This window comes from Strongylocentrotus purpuratus, unplaced genomic scaffold (assembly GCF_000002235.5).
Source record: "Strongylocentrotus purpuratus isolate Spur 01 unplaced genomic scaffold, Spur_5.0 spur5_scaffold_8, whole genome shotgun sequence".
Lineage (NCBI taxonomy): Eukaryota > Metazoa > Echinodermata > Echinoidea > Camarodonta > Strongylocentrotidae > Strongylocentrotus > Strongylocentrotus purpuratus.
In genome coordinates, this window is record NW_022145614.1 from 4314270 (window position 1) to 4333124 (window position 18855).

An 18855-nucleotide genomic window follows, 5' to 3' on the forward strand; every position below is an offset into this window, starting at 1 on the left:
AACTTTGTACCTTGTTACATTTTTGTGTGTTCTTCTCCTCTTCTCTACTGCGGAAACAGTAATCACATGTTTGTCGATTTGGCTCATTGTTATTTCTTTCTTTTATCATATACAAAAATCGATGAATTATTATTTATATTGTCAATGAGTGGGTAAGATCTGAATTATTGAGTGCCAACTGATACAATAGCTTTTCAGTTAAAAAGATGTATTTTTTAACAAATACCTTATTTAATATATAACAATGGAAATCCTTTATCTTGAGTAGAAATTTTTATCAAATGATGATTGAAACACACTGTTATAGGTATGGATTGCACATAATTGGCAGCTTTTAAATTTTATTCACACAGTATGATCTTGGCAACTCGGTTATCTTCGACATATTCCAGCTGACCTCTGAGATATCAATTCTGTCTATATTCTACTCTACTTCTGGTTGTGTAGGTGCGTGTGGGAGGGGTGTATATGTGCGTGGGGGGGGGGGAGGGGTGTACCGTGTATGTATGTGCATGGAGGGGATAGGGGTGAAGTGAGGTGGGTATTTTTAGGATAGTCGTTGTGGTTTTATAATGATGAATAGACAAAGATTCTTTACAGTCGTGGGTCGATCTAGAAAAAAGTTTGAAGACAAGGAAAACTTACATCATCAAGAGTGCCAGTGCTAGTGCTACAACTATATCAAGTGTTCTGTCTCTATAACTTCAGCACACATATTTTAGCACACATAATAGTAATATTAACAATCGCACCATAATGAAGTAGGTGGCAAGGCAGGTTACAAATTTACGTTGAAAAGTGGCACATCTTTTCAGAGTAAAACATTTGCAGTATTTTTGAGGCAGTACAAATGCTATATTTTAAAAAGCCTACTCTAGGTTTCAGATTCTTCCCAAAAGAAACTTTGAGATTAAGTACTATACATGCTGTTTTAAACTGCACTCTTTACAGGAGTAAACATCTCCTCACAAACAAAAGGGCATTAACTCTGTACTATACAATGTCATGCCCTTTTGGTTCCAAACAGACAAAATATAGATTATTTTAGTACGAACTGGCAATCACATTTCTTAAATGGAAAAAATATATATATATATATTTTCAGCATGAGATAACAAGGACATACATGTAAGCACACATTCAGATTAAGTTGTTTCTTTCAAATCCAGTCAGCCTTCTTGACACTTACCTGTAAACACCTACAGGTAGTATGGTAGTGATTCCTGTAACTATGTCACATCATTGCAATAAATATACCCCAATTCAGGCAAGTTCTGTACTTTTATGAAGTCTTTGCTGCAAATAATATTCCTCTGATAATGAATATCAGAATATGATATAATCATGCAAGCTCTAGACTGATACAGTGTCAAATTTGGACATAATATCACCACTGATAGATCTATGTCCAGCACCAATGTTCATCTTGCACATTATCCTGAGATGATTTATATCACTGTTGTATGCTCATCCTCTTCTGGAATCTCTCTGAGAGCGCTTCTCTCATCAGCCTCTGTTGAGACAGTCACAACATCCGGCAGTGCTTGTCCTGATCGGCTATCCCCTGGTGACGGAAACACCGGAGCAGCATCATCGTAAGATGGCGGTGGCGATAAGGGTATCGGGATGGGCTCTCTACGAACTCTTTGCTCGCCTTGTGATGAAGGATCCGAGATGGTAATAACACGCAAGGTGTTATTACCGACTTGGAATGTCCGTGCGTACGATGGAGGTGGGGAGTTAGGAGGAGGTGACTGCGGCGGTAGCGCGGTATCGTCTGCATGGTTCACCTGACTGTATTCATTTGGATGTGTGAGGACATCGGTGTAGGAGGGTGGGACACTGTTGGCTGATGCAGGCGTGTCGCCCCGCTGGGTGACCAGAGAGTAGCTGTTGTTGTCTTGGTTGTTGTTGATGGTCTCTATGTTAGAGTTGACACGGAGGCGTCTCATGATGCAGGCGCAGAACATACAACCCACACACATGACCACCAGGAGGGTGATAAGGATGGTCGCTGATCCAATCCCCAAGTTCAGACCATTTGCAGATAGCCCACCTTGGAGAAAAGAAAACAAAAGAATACATCAGTCAGACTAGAAATTATTTCTACTTTGGGTTTTCACTTGAGCCATACTTTTAATTGAAAAAGAAAGCCAACAAAATTAGGAGTTTGTCTTTGGCCTCTTTGCATTTAGAATAATTTAAAGCCTATTTCAGTAATTCTCCCCTAAAATAGTAAAATTTCCTTGATACAATATGAAAAGTAGAATACAATAAAAAGCTGCTACATTTTTCCCCCTCTCCTTACAACCTAGACATGCCTCGTTTTGTGAAATTATCTACCTTTTACTCTCCATTGTTTTTGTAACTTTTGTAACATTTTTACACAATGGATTCTGAGCACAGGGCTTCATGGAGCACTGTATTCTGTATGTCCAAGTGATAAACATGACTACTATGAATTGCCTCATTATACCTAAAGTAATGAGGACATAATTTTGTGAGAAAATGGCTTATAGCAAAGGAGTTTAGACAAGCAAAATATAAACAAACTAAAAAAAGATTAATACAAAAAATTACATTCAATTGATAAGGACAACTTAAAGTCACACATATGACACCTGCGCATTGTAGATGAGTCAAGGCTACTGGCTAGCTCCACTACCTTCCTTATGCAAATATTATTTGTTATGAACAGGGCTAGTTTTGTTTGGTTCTCTTGAAAAGTTACTTACTGTCATTAACAAAATTCAAGATTAACTCCTGCCATTCCTGTACATGACCTTTAATCAATAAGAATGAATTTCTCATTTTGTGGAAACTCACCACCACCGGTGGGAATAGAGACGAGGGGTGTCTCAGTCCATCTTGCTGGTCCACTATACTCATGATCATATGAACAGGTCACACCAGCGTCTTCATGGTGCATACAATTATGAGTACCCAGAGGAGCGAACCAGCAGTTCTCAAGACTGGACTCTGTCCCTGTACACTGCAGATCGTCCAGAAGAATGTCGCCTTCGCCGATACCAAATTTGGCGCTGACGTGGACCCTGACGACGAACGGAAAGCCCAGCATCTTGCAGATGACCAGTCCATCGCTGAGACCGAAGTGATCGTCACAGATGGTGCCGAGTTGATCGTTGATCTGGAGTTGGACGGTGCCGGAGTAGGGGCCAGGACCACCAACCAGGCTGACCTTCCATTCTGAAAGACATACCAAATCAGTAATGACTATTGATACATCTCTGAATGGCTTTTCACTTGGTGATGATTAATGGACTAGTTTCATCTCTACAAAAGATAAGTTATCTTGACCTTAAGAGTCCCTCCTTCACACATTTTAGCATGTGCTCGTAAGTGCATGTGAGCAACCACTTGACAATCACTTGACCTATGGCTTTATGTCCTATCTGACGGACTTGGAATTCACTTTCAATTCAATTTTATTTATTTCCACAGATTCATAAAAGACAATATAAATTACAATCAAATATAAAAGCATTAAAACAAAAGATGAACCTGCAGAGGGGATGATAAAAAACCACAGAGGTTTATCGGGGATCATTCCCTGCTTAAAATTACAATATCAAATTGAGGAATTGAGGATGAATGCTGTGATCAAGGGCACTGGGACATACAACCTCTGGGTAACAGGTCCACCGCTATACTGCTTTGATTCATTGATAACTATTAACTTGTAACTTTACAAGTTAATTAGCAGGACTGTTTTGCATCTTGTTCCTGTATCTAAAAAAAATGGATACAGTCACTATTGATGCTCAATGATTAAATAGAAGTCGCACTTAAATGCAACTCCAAATATCAAAATTCATCATGAATTTCACTTACTCATACTAAGGACTTGCATTATAATGAATACTTTAAACAAACTTAATCAACACTTTCTAAGCAAGCAAGCAGGCCTTTCCCCCTGGTGTCTTCATACCTTTATTTGGTGCTACTGTGGGCATCTGTTCATAGCACTCCACACCGGCATCCTCACCATGTACGCAGTTATGTTCCCCCAGTGGGGACGAATCACACTGTAGCAGCTTCTCTTCATCTCCACGACACTGCACATCATCTAACAAGATGGGCCCATCCCCACTGCCATAGTATGCATTACCACGGCTGATCCCGACGTTGCCCAACCCCAGCTGTTTGCAGGCCACAGTGGCGGCTTCATCCGTCCAGTAATCATCACAGATAGTCCCCCACCGAGAGTGATTGCCATAGATCTCAATACGTCCTTTGTTTGGAAACTGTTGGTTCGGCACTAAACGTAAAGCACCTGAGAAAAAGAAGTGGACAAACTACAATAAGAATTCTATCCCTATCATATTAGATATAACTTTAATGCAAATTATATTATCCTCATAGCGTCATCAGAAATTTTAATCATTTCCATAAGATTGTAACCATGTACATACCCGAAATCTTGCTTCCCCTCACCTAATATGTTATAAGATGATTTTTCTATATGTTTTTAAAATGTTCTAATGCAGGTAGTATAGTATCAATATAAATAAATATCATTATGAATATACAAGGCAACCAGACTTTAAGCTTATATACATTTAATACATAAAGGGAGTCCAGTTGACTCAGTTACATTATTTAAAGCCTGTCTGTACTAGTTTGGCCAGGAAGGATTAGACCACCCAGCGTGGTCACTGACAGATGGCTATCTCATCAACTCAGCTCTCAAATACAATAAGAAAAAGGGGATCATGGGGAACCAGCAGTACCGATTAGGCATTGTTTGCTATATAGAGGGCGCAAGTAGCTACAAGTAGTGCAGTGGGGCTTTAACGTTAGTGCTGCATCAGACTGCAAACTTACCAAATTCTGGGTCTGTTTTGCCATTACATTGCACATGTAGTATGCTAGAGTGGCTTGAACCTGGCGGTATCTTGACAGGGATGCATTCCATCAGACTAGCCTCGTTGCCACGACTACACAAGAATCTGAAAGGCAGGACGGGGCTCAAATCAGGCTCTTCAGTTGTCAAGGCCTTGGATAGATTGAGACCGCCGTACTGCCGACAGATGGCAACAGCATCCGAGACTACTGGCCCGTCTGAGGTCAAATAGCTCCAGAATCCAAGGTAACGGACTTGGACCCGATTTTCAGGATCAAGTTTCACCTCAGAGCCTATGTGGGAAGGAGGTAAATGGTAAATGGTAAATGGTAAATGGTAAATGGTAAATTGTAAATTGTAAATGGTAAATGGTAAATGGTAAATGGTAAATGGTAAATGGTAAATGGTAAATTGTAAATGGTAAATGGTAAATGGTAAATTGTAAATGGTAAATGGTAAATTGTAAATGGTAAATGGTAAATGGTAAATGGTAAATGGTAAATGGTAAATGGTAAATTGAAAGAGTATTGACATGTACAAAAACTACATGAATCTATAGTGTATATTCCTGTTACAAAAGTTGGAAAATTCTATAACATGAATTATGATATTGAAATAATCAGTTAATTGATAAATACAGTCAAACCTGCTTTAATGACCACCCGTCTACAAAGACCACATTTTGTGTTTCCCTTGAAAACGGAACCTGTACATAAAGACCACCTGCCTATAAAGACCACTTTTCTTGTCTCCCTTGGGTGGTCTTTATAGACAGGTTTCACTGTAACATCCTGATGATGATTTTAATGGTGAACCACTTGTGGATGAATTAATCTCAAACGTAGCAGGGTTTACAAGAACATCTCTCTTAAATGAATAAAGACCTAGGCCAGGGTATTATATCCAATACATTACTGGCCACAGAGAAGATTTTAGTATACCGGATGATTGTATCAGTTCAGATGATTTTATTGATAAGCAAGTAATTTTAGAGATTGGATCAGACCAAATATCAGTTTTTGTTCTTAATACCAAATTACTTTGTTACATGTGAAGACAAAAGGAACAAGTACCTTTGACTTTCCGTATAGATCTGAGACTTCTTCAGATTCTTACTCTCTCATTCTCATCTGTTCAACTATCATGGTTACAAAATAATGGAGGTTGCTTAGAAGTGAGGCTTTTGGTAAAATTCCATTCAACCATTTCAAAACTATCGACTGGATAGACACACGGATGGATGTCAGTTTGGTGTTTTTTCTTTGCTTGTAAACACTCATACATGTAGGTGCCTGTAAATTATTTTTACACTCATTTTGAGAAACCAAGAAACATCTATCACTACATAAATGATAAGCAATTTAATAATTTGATATTACATTGTCCCAAAGTAAAAAGAGAGAATATGCACATGTACCTTTACACTGTATAAAACTCAGCCAGAAGAGATACTTATGAGTTAACAATCGGAGTAGCAACAATCACTATGTAATCACAAATGTTTTAAAGGCCCTCTGTACTAGTGTGGACAGGAGGGATTAGACCACGCAGTGAGGTCACTGACAGGTGGCTATCTCATCAACTCAGCTTTCAATTAAAAGAAAAAGAGGATCATGAGGGACCAACAGGCAATGATTAGGCATTGTTTTCTATATAGATGGAGCAAGTAGCTACAAGTAGTACAGTGGGGCTTTAATTTGTTTATGTTAATAAGGATACCGACTTACCCAATGGAAGGAGGGGTGTATCGCTGCAAGCTACGTTGATATTGACCCTCATTCTTTGGCAGGTAGGAGTCGATACCTGTACCAAGACTGTACATTCTGATAGAGACTTCTCAAAGCCCTGGCAAACTATAAACCTCACCACATGAGATGGCCTACGAGGAGTAATCACCCTGCTTTCAAGGCTGATGGTGAGAGCTTGGGTGTGTCCTAGCTGACGACAGATCACATGAGCTGCTATAAGGTCTATATTAGTCCCACAGAAAGGCAGCCATCCTTCATAAGGAAACTTCTTTATCTGCAGAAGGCCAGAGCTGGACGTCCCGTTCAACCATACTGCATTAAAAAGAAAAAATTTAAAACAAATACTTGTTAAAAAGGCATCGTTTAACAATGCTAAATCTGAGATGCATGGCCCTACATGTACGTGTTATCAGTGTCTGTGATATGGTGTAATATTGAAGCCCTAAAAAAATTGAGCTTCAAAATGATCAAGAATTGCCTCAAAAAAGTAAAACTCTTTGAGTGACCGGTTTTACCATACTCGTTTTCCCCAATAGACTGTAGTGTTATGAAAAACATTAGGAAAACGCAAAATTTGGTTTTGATTTCCAATCATAAATATCTTGATAATCAGACAGGCGATTGGCTTGTAAAAGTCATGGGGTTCCTGGCTGACCTAAAGGTTAATAATTATCATTGCAGCGTGAGCTAAATCCATGATTTTGTTTCAGAATCTGAGACAAAGTTACCGGGTCCCTTTAAAAGAAACAATTATAGATATTTGATTTGAAACTACATCTGCTGGTCTGCTCTAAGAATTCTGCCATAAAATCATATTTTTTAGACAAGTGTCATAACAATTACCCGCCCCCCCCCCCATAAAAAAGAAAGAGTCATTTTTTATTCTTAACTGTATGCAGAGTACTTCTGTCCCCCCCCCCTTATTTTCCATGCTTGGTTGATAAGTAAATGAGCCCGACTTGCATCTTATAAATTCTTTACTGAAACAAAATTCAAAGCATGTATGCAACTTTGATGTCAGCACTCGTTAAAATTTATCTGTAAACAGGAGATCATAAATTGATGCTTTTTTATGAAGAGCTAGTGAAACAAAAGGAAAATATAACATTGTGTGTCACTGCTCTAGTAGACAAATCGATAGTTTGTGTGAAACATAGTTCTCACATAATGCTGTTTCATCTCAAAGACTGATTTCTACAAAATATCTGTGTATACCTTGCACAGAATCATTGCCTGAAACAGCCACGCCCACACATTTCAGTCCTACAGGTAGTTTCTGCACTCCTGATGGAAGCGTGCTAGTATAGTTGATATGTCCGCAGTCTACCAGTCTAGATTCATATCCTGAACATTTCACTCTCGCCATCAACCATGGGATGGGCTGCAGCTCCACTCCTATGTCTGTTGAAATCCTGTAGAGATATAGAAACAGGAAAGTCATAAGTGCGTTTATTTCAATTTCTAAATTTTAATTTCTGAAGTAAAATTAGACTGAAATCGTGCAGGGATATGGAAACAGGAAAGTGATAAATCCATGGGTTTGTTTCAATTTCTACAGAAAAATTAGATTGAATTAAGAAAAAAAAAAGAAGGGTTGCATAATCAATGGCTTCTTAGTTCCCCAACTTGGAGGAAGATAAATTAACTTCAAGCAAAGCACATTGTTTTTATGCTTGAAATTAGGTCATCATGTAACCCTCTTTATAAACCAATAGTGATGTTATGCACTGTATCTCTGCCTCTTCTTGTAGGAATATATTTTCTGTCAAGCAGTTTACCAAATCGTGTCCTAACAGGCCATTTTATTGTCTTACATGATCCTGTTCAACGAACAAAAGCTGAAAATTTTAAATAAACTTGACAAATTAAGCAAAGTACACCTGTAAACCAATGAATTAAACACAACAGTCATCACTACTACCTACACGTACAATGTAGCCAGCCAAATATGCAGTATTAAGAGCGAGGTATTTCATTTTGCCCATTTTCAAAATGTTTCGTAACTTGAACTGCCCTTACAATCTGATACTCGTTTCCACCTTGAATTAACAAATATACACACAGTAACACTTTTAACACTTTTAACACACGGCTTACACCCTATACATCAAAGTTGACATGAAGTGCTTACACTGTAGAACTGTATTCCAGGTATCCCATTTGTTGGCACGCCACCTTCGCCACCATACTCTTCGAGGCATCTGGGTACACCCAGCCCCATTGGTTGTCCATGAATACTTGGAGGAGGCCCTCATGGGTGACATTGCTTCCAATGAGCCGCAAATCATACTGCCTTCCTCCTGTAGTTACAATAGAAATAAGCACACTTGTAACTACTAGGCATATCATTTGTTGTAATTAACACTGCTCTATGTATGTTACCTTAACGGAAAAACTTTCACAATTTGTCATAATGGATTTGACTGCAGTTATCATGTATGTACATGTATGTGCAGTAAAATACAAGTACCGGTATTACATTATATATCATCTATTGTATCTTTTCTGTATGTTTCATGTTTATATGTTGCACCCTGTTTTTTGGCAAATCTATTGTCCTGAGCCATTGAATGCTATATCAATATTGTGATATAATTTTGTTTGTATATGATCTACATGTACTTGTACCAATATCTATTTTATCATGAAATAAATACTTTATATTAAATAATGAAAACATTGATTACATGAATTGTATCATTATTATAATCATGCAACTGAGAGAAAGACATGTACATGTATACCAGATAAAAAGAATTATCAATGTTTTATCATAACTTAATCACAATTATAATTGATAAATGACACATATTTGGAGAATGGAGATCCTCCTCTTTCATTTGATGCAACTCATAATAATGCATTTCTAGAAAATTGAGTTTCCGCCCTTTCATATGACACCTCATTCAGGAAAAATGAGCTAGGAATAACAAAGTTCTGTTTGTTTAAAGTAGTGCTTGCATTTCCATAATTTGATTAAACGAATTTGTTTTCACTGGCTGCTGCCGTATCAACAAACGAAATTAAAAAAAGACTAACTCCGTTTCGTTGACAATCAAACGTAGACGAAACACTTCATGCATGGCTGATTGTCAACGAAACGGAGTTAAGTCTTTTGTCAATTCTGCTTTTTGCTACGGCAGGCAGCCAGTGAAAACGAATTTGTTTGCTAAGAGTATGAAAATGTAAAGGCTACTTTAAACAAACAGAACTTTGTTATTCCTCGCTCATTTTTCCTGATTGAGGTGTCATATGAAAGGGCAGAAACTAAACTTTCTAGAAATGTGATTTTCTCTTTGAAATTCAGATACCGCCCGCCAAATGACTTTTCGGTTTCCTCTCTTCAAATTGATTTGAATCACTCATGCGTGAAATATGCACCATAATGAGTTGCATCAAATGAAAGAGGAGGATCTAAGCTTTCCAAATATGTGTCATTTATTAATTATAAATGTGATTAAGTTATGATAAAACATCGATATTTCTCGGTTTCATTTTTTCTGGGACGCACTGTATATTTATATGAAGCATTGCTTTATTGTACGTGCATGAACATTAGTGATTAATAAACCAAACATAAGATATAGAGAATAAGTAAAATTAACATATTATATATCAGATTACATGGAGAAAAAAAATCAACACAACAGTACTGATTTCAGAAAGTGGACTTTAACAATTCAATTTAAAAGAGAAAGTGAAAGTGCTTGTAAGTTTTTAAACTGCTTTCAATTCTCGCTACCCCAAATAGCGATTCTGCCGAGATCCGGGGAAAATCCTGAAAACGCGCATTGCATTATGGGATAGCTTTTCGACATTACAGCTTCCTGTGCAGGCGCTATATTACTAGGCGCGATAGCGCAAACGTAAAATGCCATCGCCACACAACGTGTATGCACCGAATATGTCGTCTGCTCGGTCTTGTTTTTTTTTCGCAAATATTTCAACGTTTATTTGAACATTTCATTCGTTGTTTTTTGCGTCTTTTGACATCAGTGACGATGGTTTTCTTTTGTGAGGCTGCACAGTGCTGGGCTCATGATTCCAAGCGTAAGAACCCTGAAAAATGGGGGTGGATGAAGGCCGTGACTTGGGTGAAATTTCCCACCGAAGCTGGAACACGAGCGACATGGCTGCGCTTGATTCGCCGCAAGGACAAAGTGAATTTGACCAAAAAATTGCGGCTTTGTTTGAGACATTTCGATAAGGAGCAGATTGATCCAGATGGTTATGCCAAAGGCTATCCCAAATACTTTTTCTGGAATAATTTTGGTCTCTGCACAGCGAACACAGGCGCTAGCGCCAGCGGGATGGGACTCTATACCGGAAGTTGTAGTGACGACCCGAGAGAGTGAAAATTACCTCGTCTCGCGAATTTCGAGATTTTCGTACCTATTTAGGGTAGCGAGAATTAGACAAAATAAAATGGATCACAAAATTACAATTACACATTTCAAAGCCCATATATGTAATTAACGCTGTAGCATCCATTATTTCCCGGCTATTACCATTAGTTAGGGGTTTTACAGAAATGAAATTCCATTCTGTATTTGTATGTTTTAATTGTTTTTATGAAGAGTGTTGAATAAACTTTGAATTTGAGCCGTATACATATTTGTGCATGTGCAATATGTACATATGTCAGTAAGACTGCTTCATACTGCACATGTATGTGCTTTATATGGGTTTGTTGCTGAATATTACAATGCTATTTGAGTTCTACACTGTATTCAAATATTTCTTATCTTTAAATCTGTTTCTGCATACAGATAAATGCTTTAATTGATTCTAATTACATTATCTAAATCAATGTTATGTTACTTCTGTTAAACATGAGCATGAAATGAGATGTTCAATAGTAAGGATGTGATATTTGAATTTCCAAGTTGGAATTGCATTTGAGTATACTAGTACAGTGTACATATACATTCTTAGATTAAATGTACATGTAATTGTACCATATTGAAACCTTGCTATTATTCATGAGCTTACCTTCTACACTGGCTACTGTTGAACGTTGCAAGTCACCTACAGAGGTTGCGTAAGCTGCCTCTAGAGCCAACGTGAATGCAGTGACCGTCGTTGTTGATATATGAGCCATTGAGGAGCGTGGTATTCCATTCTTCAAAGGTGAAAAGCTCATCAACACAAGCAAGCATGCAAGCATAAGATGATGGAATAATTTGATTGATGGCCAGATAGCAGTGGTACTAGCAAACATGATGGGGGATGCAGAGCTGCTTCTGGTAGATCTACTTCTGTTTGATTTGCAGCAATACTCAGGGCACAGATTTGAGGGCGAGAAACTCCTTCCATTCGATTTAAACAGTTATCCCTGCCATCTTGTTGCGGTTGATGATGATGTATCACAGGACTGTGAAAAATGATAAGAAAAAAATGCAAATAACAATTGTGTATTTGCATAATGAATACAAATAATCAGGTGCATGTAAATCATGAGTTAAAATGCTACATTTAAAGTAAAGAAAGAAAGGTGACTATAGAGTTAAACAGACTTGATAAATAAAATGTTGCCCTCGAACAAACTGCAGGACATAAGCAAATAGCCAGCTTATTTCTCTGAAACTGAATCCATTCAAGAGAGCATCCTGCATACATGATGAACATAAAATGTTGATATCATAATTTTAGTTCAACAAAATTACAGTGTTAACAGGAAATGCAGAAATTCACCTCAACCTCAAAAATACTTTGGATCTCTTTGATTTAACTGTCCAAGATTCACTTGCAAAACAAAGGTCTGAAGAGTGTACAGAAGGTCAATATCATATATATGGCATCAAAGAGCTACTCTTAGACTCATTAGCCTAGTTATTTACATGTAGCACTGAGCGTACGATGCAGAGAAATACCTCTGCATTACTGGATTTTCAAGATTTTATCTAACACTCCTTTTTTTTCTCTATTTACAGAACAACTTGACAGCCAACCTTGAGATATTTTTAATGATATACTGATACTAAAAATGGAAATTGACTATAGATCTACGTACAAATAATTAATAGATTTCATGCGTGCAAAGTCATGGTCATTAATTCTCACAATGGCCACTCGATAAATTCTCAGAATATCAACTAAACAAAATCATATTCTGGTTTCTAGAGGCAATCGAAAGAAGGTGAGCAGTTTACACAATTGACAGTTAAGTATTTTTCATTTTCTGTTTGAAGTGTTATTATTAAAAGGTTGTGTGATGATTTACTACATAAGCACTGTTGGAAAGTACAACCAGGGTACTATACGAAAAAAGGAAAAGTTTTAATAGCCACTTACAAATGTACATGTAGGTCTCCAAAACACAACCAAATGCTCAAAAAAGTGAAGGTCACTGTTAAAGAGCAATAGATAATGAGGGTAATTTTCATGTCTAATCACGCTGGTAAATCCGCCTACATTGACTGACGATGGTGGGAAACTACCATTTAAAAATCAATTAGGTACATATTGAATATACATGTAGATCCTTGATTATTTTACCACTATACCCACAACTGCAATATTCTTTGGTAGAAATTATGTTTATTAAGTGTTTTTTTAATTGTTTATGTTATTTAGGCAGAAGTAACGTGACACGTTTAAACGATTTTTAACTAAATGTTATGTAAGTTTTTTACAATGTATATATCCAATTCATGTAATTCATGTGCAATTCAGTTGTGAAACTGCCATTCATGAAAGATGCAATAAAATACCATTTATCTATCTATCTACTTAAAGGGAACATTTTTTATATTGTTAAAACCCAACAACACAGTATTAATACATGATGTAATCCACAAAAAAAAATCTTACAAATTATAATCATGTGCTCCACCTACCGAATACGGTACTGAATTTGTGATAGAGTGTATTTAAGAGACAAGTTTTTTTCCTTCAGATTATGTTCTGTACATGTACATGTATACATGTATAGCATACCGGTATGTAGGTACGGTAGTCTAAAATTACATACATGTAGAAGGTGAACTGAACAAAGGTTGATCATCTAGCATAGATGTACTGCAAGGTTCTGGAATCATCAAAATGATAAGAAATTTGGGCAAGTCTTCATAAAGTTAGAATCACTGTACACAGAAAGATGTATATGGGACTACACACACGTGCGTGACACGTGCATTTGTATCTCTCAACAGGCAAGAGATACACTAATTTACCAAATATATCAATTAGTAGGTGGTTTCCCATCAACATTTTTATCATCATGTATTATTCAAAACATATTCTTTCACATGATTGGTAATAAGAGCTTCCATTTCATTTTTTGAAATTGGGGCATTTCCAATACTGGTCTTTACCTTTAAAGATAAGCTTGAGTTCTGGTAATGATAGAAAATAAATTTTGACAGAATCCAACAAAACTTACAGTGAATGTTCAATATTGCAAATAAATGGCATGTGCCAAAAGATTTTGGTAGAAAATGTATAGGGAATGAGGAATGAGAATAGAAAGAGAAGGAAATCAAGGTTATAGTAGGCCCGACACCATGTGCTTAAATTAACACAGGTCACTATGTGCAAATGAGAGCTGTGGTTTTTATTGGAGATGATTCCCAGCAAGTTTATGTGAGGTTGTTAACTTGTTTTTATCGATCTTACTGGATCAAACAATCAATCTACTGCAGGATAAACAATCCAGAGTGAATTATAGCCATGTTCTCTCGACATACGATGCACATAGAAAAAAAAAGTGAAAGGGGTGGGTAATATACAGCACATCTTTAAATGAATTAATGTCACTCATTATCATGACTACAAAGCAGGCACATCGCCATGGGGGGGGGGGGGGGTGACACAGGGGGGCATGTGCCCCCCCCCCCCACCAATTTTTTTCCAAGATTGGTTGAACTTTGTTAGACCCCTCCCCAGGACGTCGATCGATTACATGTACAGTATGTGCCCCCCCCCCCAAAAAAAAAAAAAAAAAAAAAACATCAAACTCTGGCTACGTGCCTGCTACAAAGTACATGTAGGCATGAAAGCATTTTGCATACTTTTCCAAGGATATATCTTCTCAACATTTCATACTAGACCATGGTAATAGTAATAAGTTAAACATTTTCCTTTCATAGGTGCTGTGACAATCATAATGTTCAGCACTCAGTCAAACTAATATGATATCTGATAAAGTCCCAAGTCTGTTGGTTAATAAATATTATTGGTTAATAATGTTGGTTAAATAAAGATGTATTTCCTACTGCATGAAGTATCAAAATGCCAGTTAATATTCTGAAGAAGAAGAAAAAAAACAGTACTTGGAAATTCAACGAGAGAGAGAGAAGTGTAGTATATGTATGTTTCACATTTGATAACATTTAAAGATATACTGCATGAAGTGTCAAAATACAAACACTTTGTCCACATTCTCAAAACAAATGAGATTAAAAAAAGATTTAATATCAAAGAATAAGATTTATGAGATAATCATACTACATGTTGTATCAAAATGCTGTATTTTCTAGACAAATGAAGATGGGTCAGTTAAAAGGAAGATTTAACATGTGAGAAGAGTGTTATCATGTTTCAAATTTGATAAACATGTGCAACATCAATACACTAAATGTAGAAATCAAATGCCAGCTATTTGTCTGAACTGAAAGCTTAAACTGATATAGAATTGTTTTGAATACAAACAAAAATCAGACAAACTGATCTCTGATTTACTGTGCATGTAATTTTACCTTGACATGTTAAACATGTACAAAGAAAAGAGCCAGATGGCATAAAAAAGGGGTTGATTTGATTGCTCTATTCTACATTCTAGGGCTCTAGCTCGCTTTACATGTAAACAGTCATGCTGATAAGGAACTATTATTATTTCTGTCTTTCTTTCTTTGTAGACTAAAATGTGATATAATATGTCGATATTACTTTGGAGTTGGTCTGAATTTAAACACACAAACTATGAAAATGGTAAGACTTACAAAGTTCACTCCAACATGCTTCTCAAAGATCCTAATTAGAATGCACATAATATACATGTACATTGTACCAAGATACACCAGTACATGTTATCCAAGAAAACAACGATACATGCAATACGAGATGAAATATAATCCTGTAAGTAACAAAATACTTACTGAAAGTTAAAAACAAAGCAGGATATACCTCCAACCAGTTTCGGACAATCTTACAGTTCATCATGTATCCTGAATACTCACTAAATGTATTTCCCACACTTCCTATATTCCTCTCTCGTCCTCCCACATCTACCGGTATGGTTTTACTGGCATATAATAGTCAGACAAAAACTTTAGGCTGTGGTAGGTTCAGGTATTTGACATAATCCTTAACTGGTTAATAACATAATCGCTATTAAACTCTATATATGAGAAAGGGGAATACCCCCTTCTTCACTGGATGCCAGTGTCAACAAAGATTCCGTTGCACATGTGCCTACCGGTACTATATGAGTATCATTGGTATTACTGAATGTGATTTACTTCCAATCAATCACTCTCATTTGTGGTCAGAGAAAGACTAAGGAAATGAAAGAATTCCCAGAAACCACACATGTGCGTACATGTACATGTATGGGTACCGGTATATTCTCCCCCGACCAAATTTTCCCTCATATTATTCAGAAAAGAAGAAATCCCACAATCCTACACTTTCCATTCTTTATTTCCTCATAAATGTTTAAAGGGAACTTGCTGTAGAACTCTATTTTTAATCTACTACATGTATGTTCAACAACATATTTCAGAAATTCAGATCACTGTTCATGAGTTCTGATACATTTGTTATACCATTTATACATCTACCCATTGAATACTACATTATACTTTGTATTTTGACCTGGAGTCTATGGAAAATGTCACCATAATAAAATTATGACTTCTATTCTGGTTTAAACTTTTTTTTAAGAAAAAGAAAATATATGTATAATACACATTAACTGACTTTTATTCAAAGTTTAAACAGTGTATTACTATATGCAATGCATTAATACAATTTTATGAATGTAACGTAAGGCAACAAGGGCAAGAATCTTAACATGTTTTTACTCCACAGGTGTACTTTAACCTTCAATTTTTTTTCTCCCGTTTGGAATATAACAGTCTACAAATGTGTAAAAAAACAGGATCTTCCAAAGCTCCAAAGACTTTTGCCCAAGTTATCTAGGACTGTGTATTGAACCATTTTAAGGAAAGACCAATCCTCATAGCAGGGCTCCACACTAACTTTTTGGAAGGAAGTCAGGATTGAACTCTGTAAAAAAAAAACTTCACAATTTGGGGGGTCCAAAGTTAGATTCGGGCCGGTGCCCATGTGCCCCGGGCAGCAAGGGCAAAGCTTAGAAAGAAAAACAAACAAACAACCTACTGGGAAAAAAAAATGTAATGATATTGTGTAATATAATCAATTAAATCAAATAATGTAAACAAAAAATGAAAATGATTACATTTCAGACTGCAGTATGTAATGGAAATATCAGATTGCCAAGTTAGTCTAGTGACTGTACAATGCTCCATGAACATTGTTTTTTTCCTATGAAATCAAAGAGATATTAAGTGAATAGTTTTTTATCTGAATCACTTACTATTACTTTCATTAAAAAACCTGACCAGAAATATTTCAACCATTTAAATTTTTAAGTTTGCTCCGAAAAAGTACTATTTGAATGTTAGAATCTTAAAATTTAACAAATATACCCTGCAATCTTTTCGAGGTACTTGTTAAAACTATGGGCCTCAGTGACTCCAATAGTTTTAACCAGAACCTCTCAAGATATATACATGTACATGTATGTATACTAAAGTGTTGGTGCAAACCAAAATTAGTCCAGCATCATCTTTTTGTCACAGGTCGACTGCGCCAATCTTTTGGTATTAATTTTTGTTTTTGAGTTTGTTTTTGGTGAAAGGTATGTTTTCGAATTTCAAAAAAGATTCTCTTTGTGAGTTTGGAAGTCCCTAGAAAACACACATGTTAGGAAGTTCAAATTTCATTCTAAAAAAAGGATGGCATGATGCATGTTCACCCTATGTTCATCGCACATGACATTTGGAACACTTGATGAGATACATAGTCTTCCAAGAATCAATATTGTAGTAGAAACACATAGGTTGGAGTGATATGTACAAGAACATTAAAGAGCATTTAATTCCTTTCAGTTTCACAAATTTTGACTTGATAAATTTCCATGACAACTTGAATTACATTAGTAGATCTAGTCTATTAAGTATTACCGGTAATTTACTGGTAAGTAAAAAAATCTTAAGATTACCATCTAATCCAAGACATAGACTAGTTGATGATACTAATTCTACTGCCCTGAGAAGTCACTGTCAATGATTAATCTCTGCTTAAAGGCCTATACTATAGCGTATACCCTATACTATGATCGAGAGAGACATCTGTGGAAGCCAATAGTAATACCAAATAACCATCTGGTATCATATGGGGAATTCTTGAATAAAACTGACATTTGTCAACTCTTATAGAGGCGGTCATTGGAGCCACACGCAGTCTCAACAGAGCAACCGTTGATATAGAGCTACATAATACATATGTATAGAGACTGAATCTTTCGCCTTTGGATTACACATTATAGCCTACAGCCTGTAGGTCTATTACCAACCAAGTGTTTAATCCTGCCCAATTTCAGTGTTATGACAATTGTTGTTGTTTTTGTTGGATGACAATTTACAATGTCTTACTTAAACGCCCATAAAAGATAACACCGTTTTCATGCATCATCTATCAGATTCATGCATGCAGATCTACAGCTGTATATGAAGCTCCAAGCTCTCTAATTCACATCATCAACCACATCAACGCCACACCCCGCACTAGCACCCTGCATGTCCCCGGAGCCCCTGGGCCAGGCTGGCTTCGAGCTGAGATGCCCGCACGTACATGTACATACCTGCGCCCTAATCGTTTTTCACACGGTAGCATAGCAGCCGACCTTGCATGTCATATTTTGCTTAAATGCATTAATATACTTTGCTTTGGTCATGTGCCGGTCCATATACCGAACCATATATTCAGTAAAAACTATTATAAAGGATAATATTTACAAAAAAATATGTTACTTACGAGTTACGACTGGCTAAGTTATGTAATCAATCAATCAATCAATCCACTTCTCTGTTGCGCTTCTCTCTCTAGCTAGCTAGCTAGCTGGCTCTGTGTAGTACGTGTGTACCCAGTACCGTATACTAGCGCGCAACACGGCGCGATCCCGATCAACAGCGCGCGACGAGCACGGCATATCCG

At 36.7% G+C, this 18855-nt stretch overlaps 1 protein-coding gene across 1 annotated transcript; it reads right to left on the reverse strand.

The window, feature by feature from the left end:
- Positions 1-504: 504 nt before the first annotated feature.
- LOC100893019 (deleted in malignant brain tumors 1 protein) lies at positions 505-18781 on the reverse strand. Its single transcript, XM_003728507.3, has 9 exons — positions 18676-18781; positions 11605-11986; positions 8744-8912; positions 7828-8024; positions 6592-6924; positions 4846-5157; positions 3950-4294; positions 2827-3207; positions 505-2056 (listed from the first exon to the last, which is right to left on the reverse strand). Exons 2-9 carry the CDS (start codon positions 11831-11833, stop codon positions 1449-1451), a joined length of 2574 nt encoding a protein of 857 aa, XP_003728555.2. The 5' UTR covers positions 11834-11986; positions 18676-18781; the 3' UTR covers positions 505-1448.
- Between the last annotated feature and the right edge of the window lie 74 nt (positions 18782-18855).

Bases quoted from the DNA above. Each gene is read 5' to 3' on its own strand.
- LOC100893019 (XM_003728507.3), bottom strand. From the start codon at position 11,833: ATGTTTGCTAGTACCACTGCTATCTGGCCATCAATCAAATTATTCCAT. The intron at 8,913-11,604 runs GTAAGCTCATGA...TTGTAACTACAG, and splicing joins AACAGTAGCCAGTGTAGAAG to GAGGAAGGCAGTATGATTTG. The intron at 5,158-6,591 runs GTAAGTCGGTAT...CTTCCCACATAG, and splicing joins TACACCCCTCCTTCCATTGG to GCTCTGAGGTGAAACTTGAT.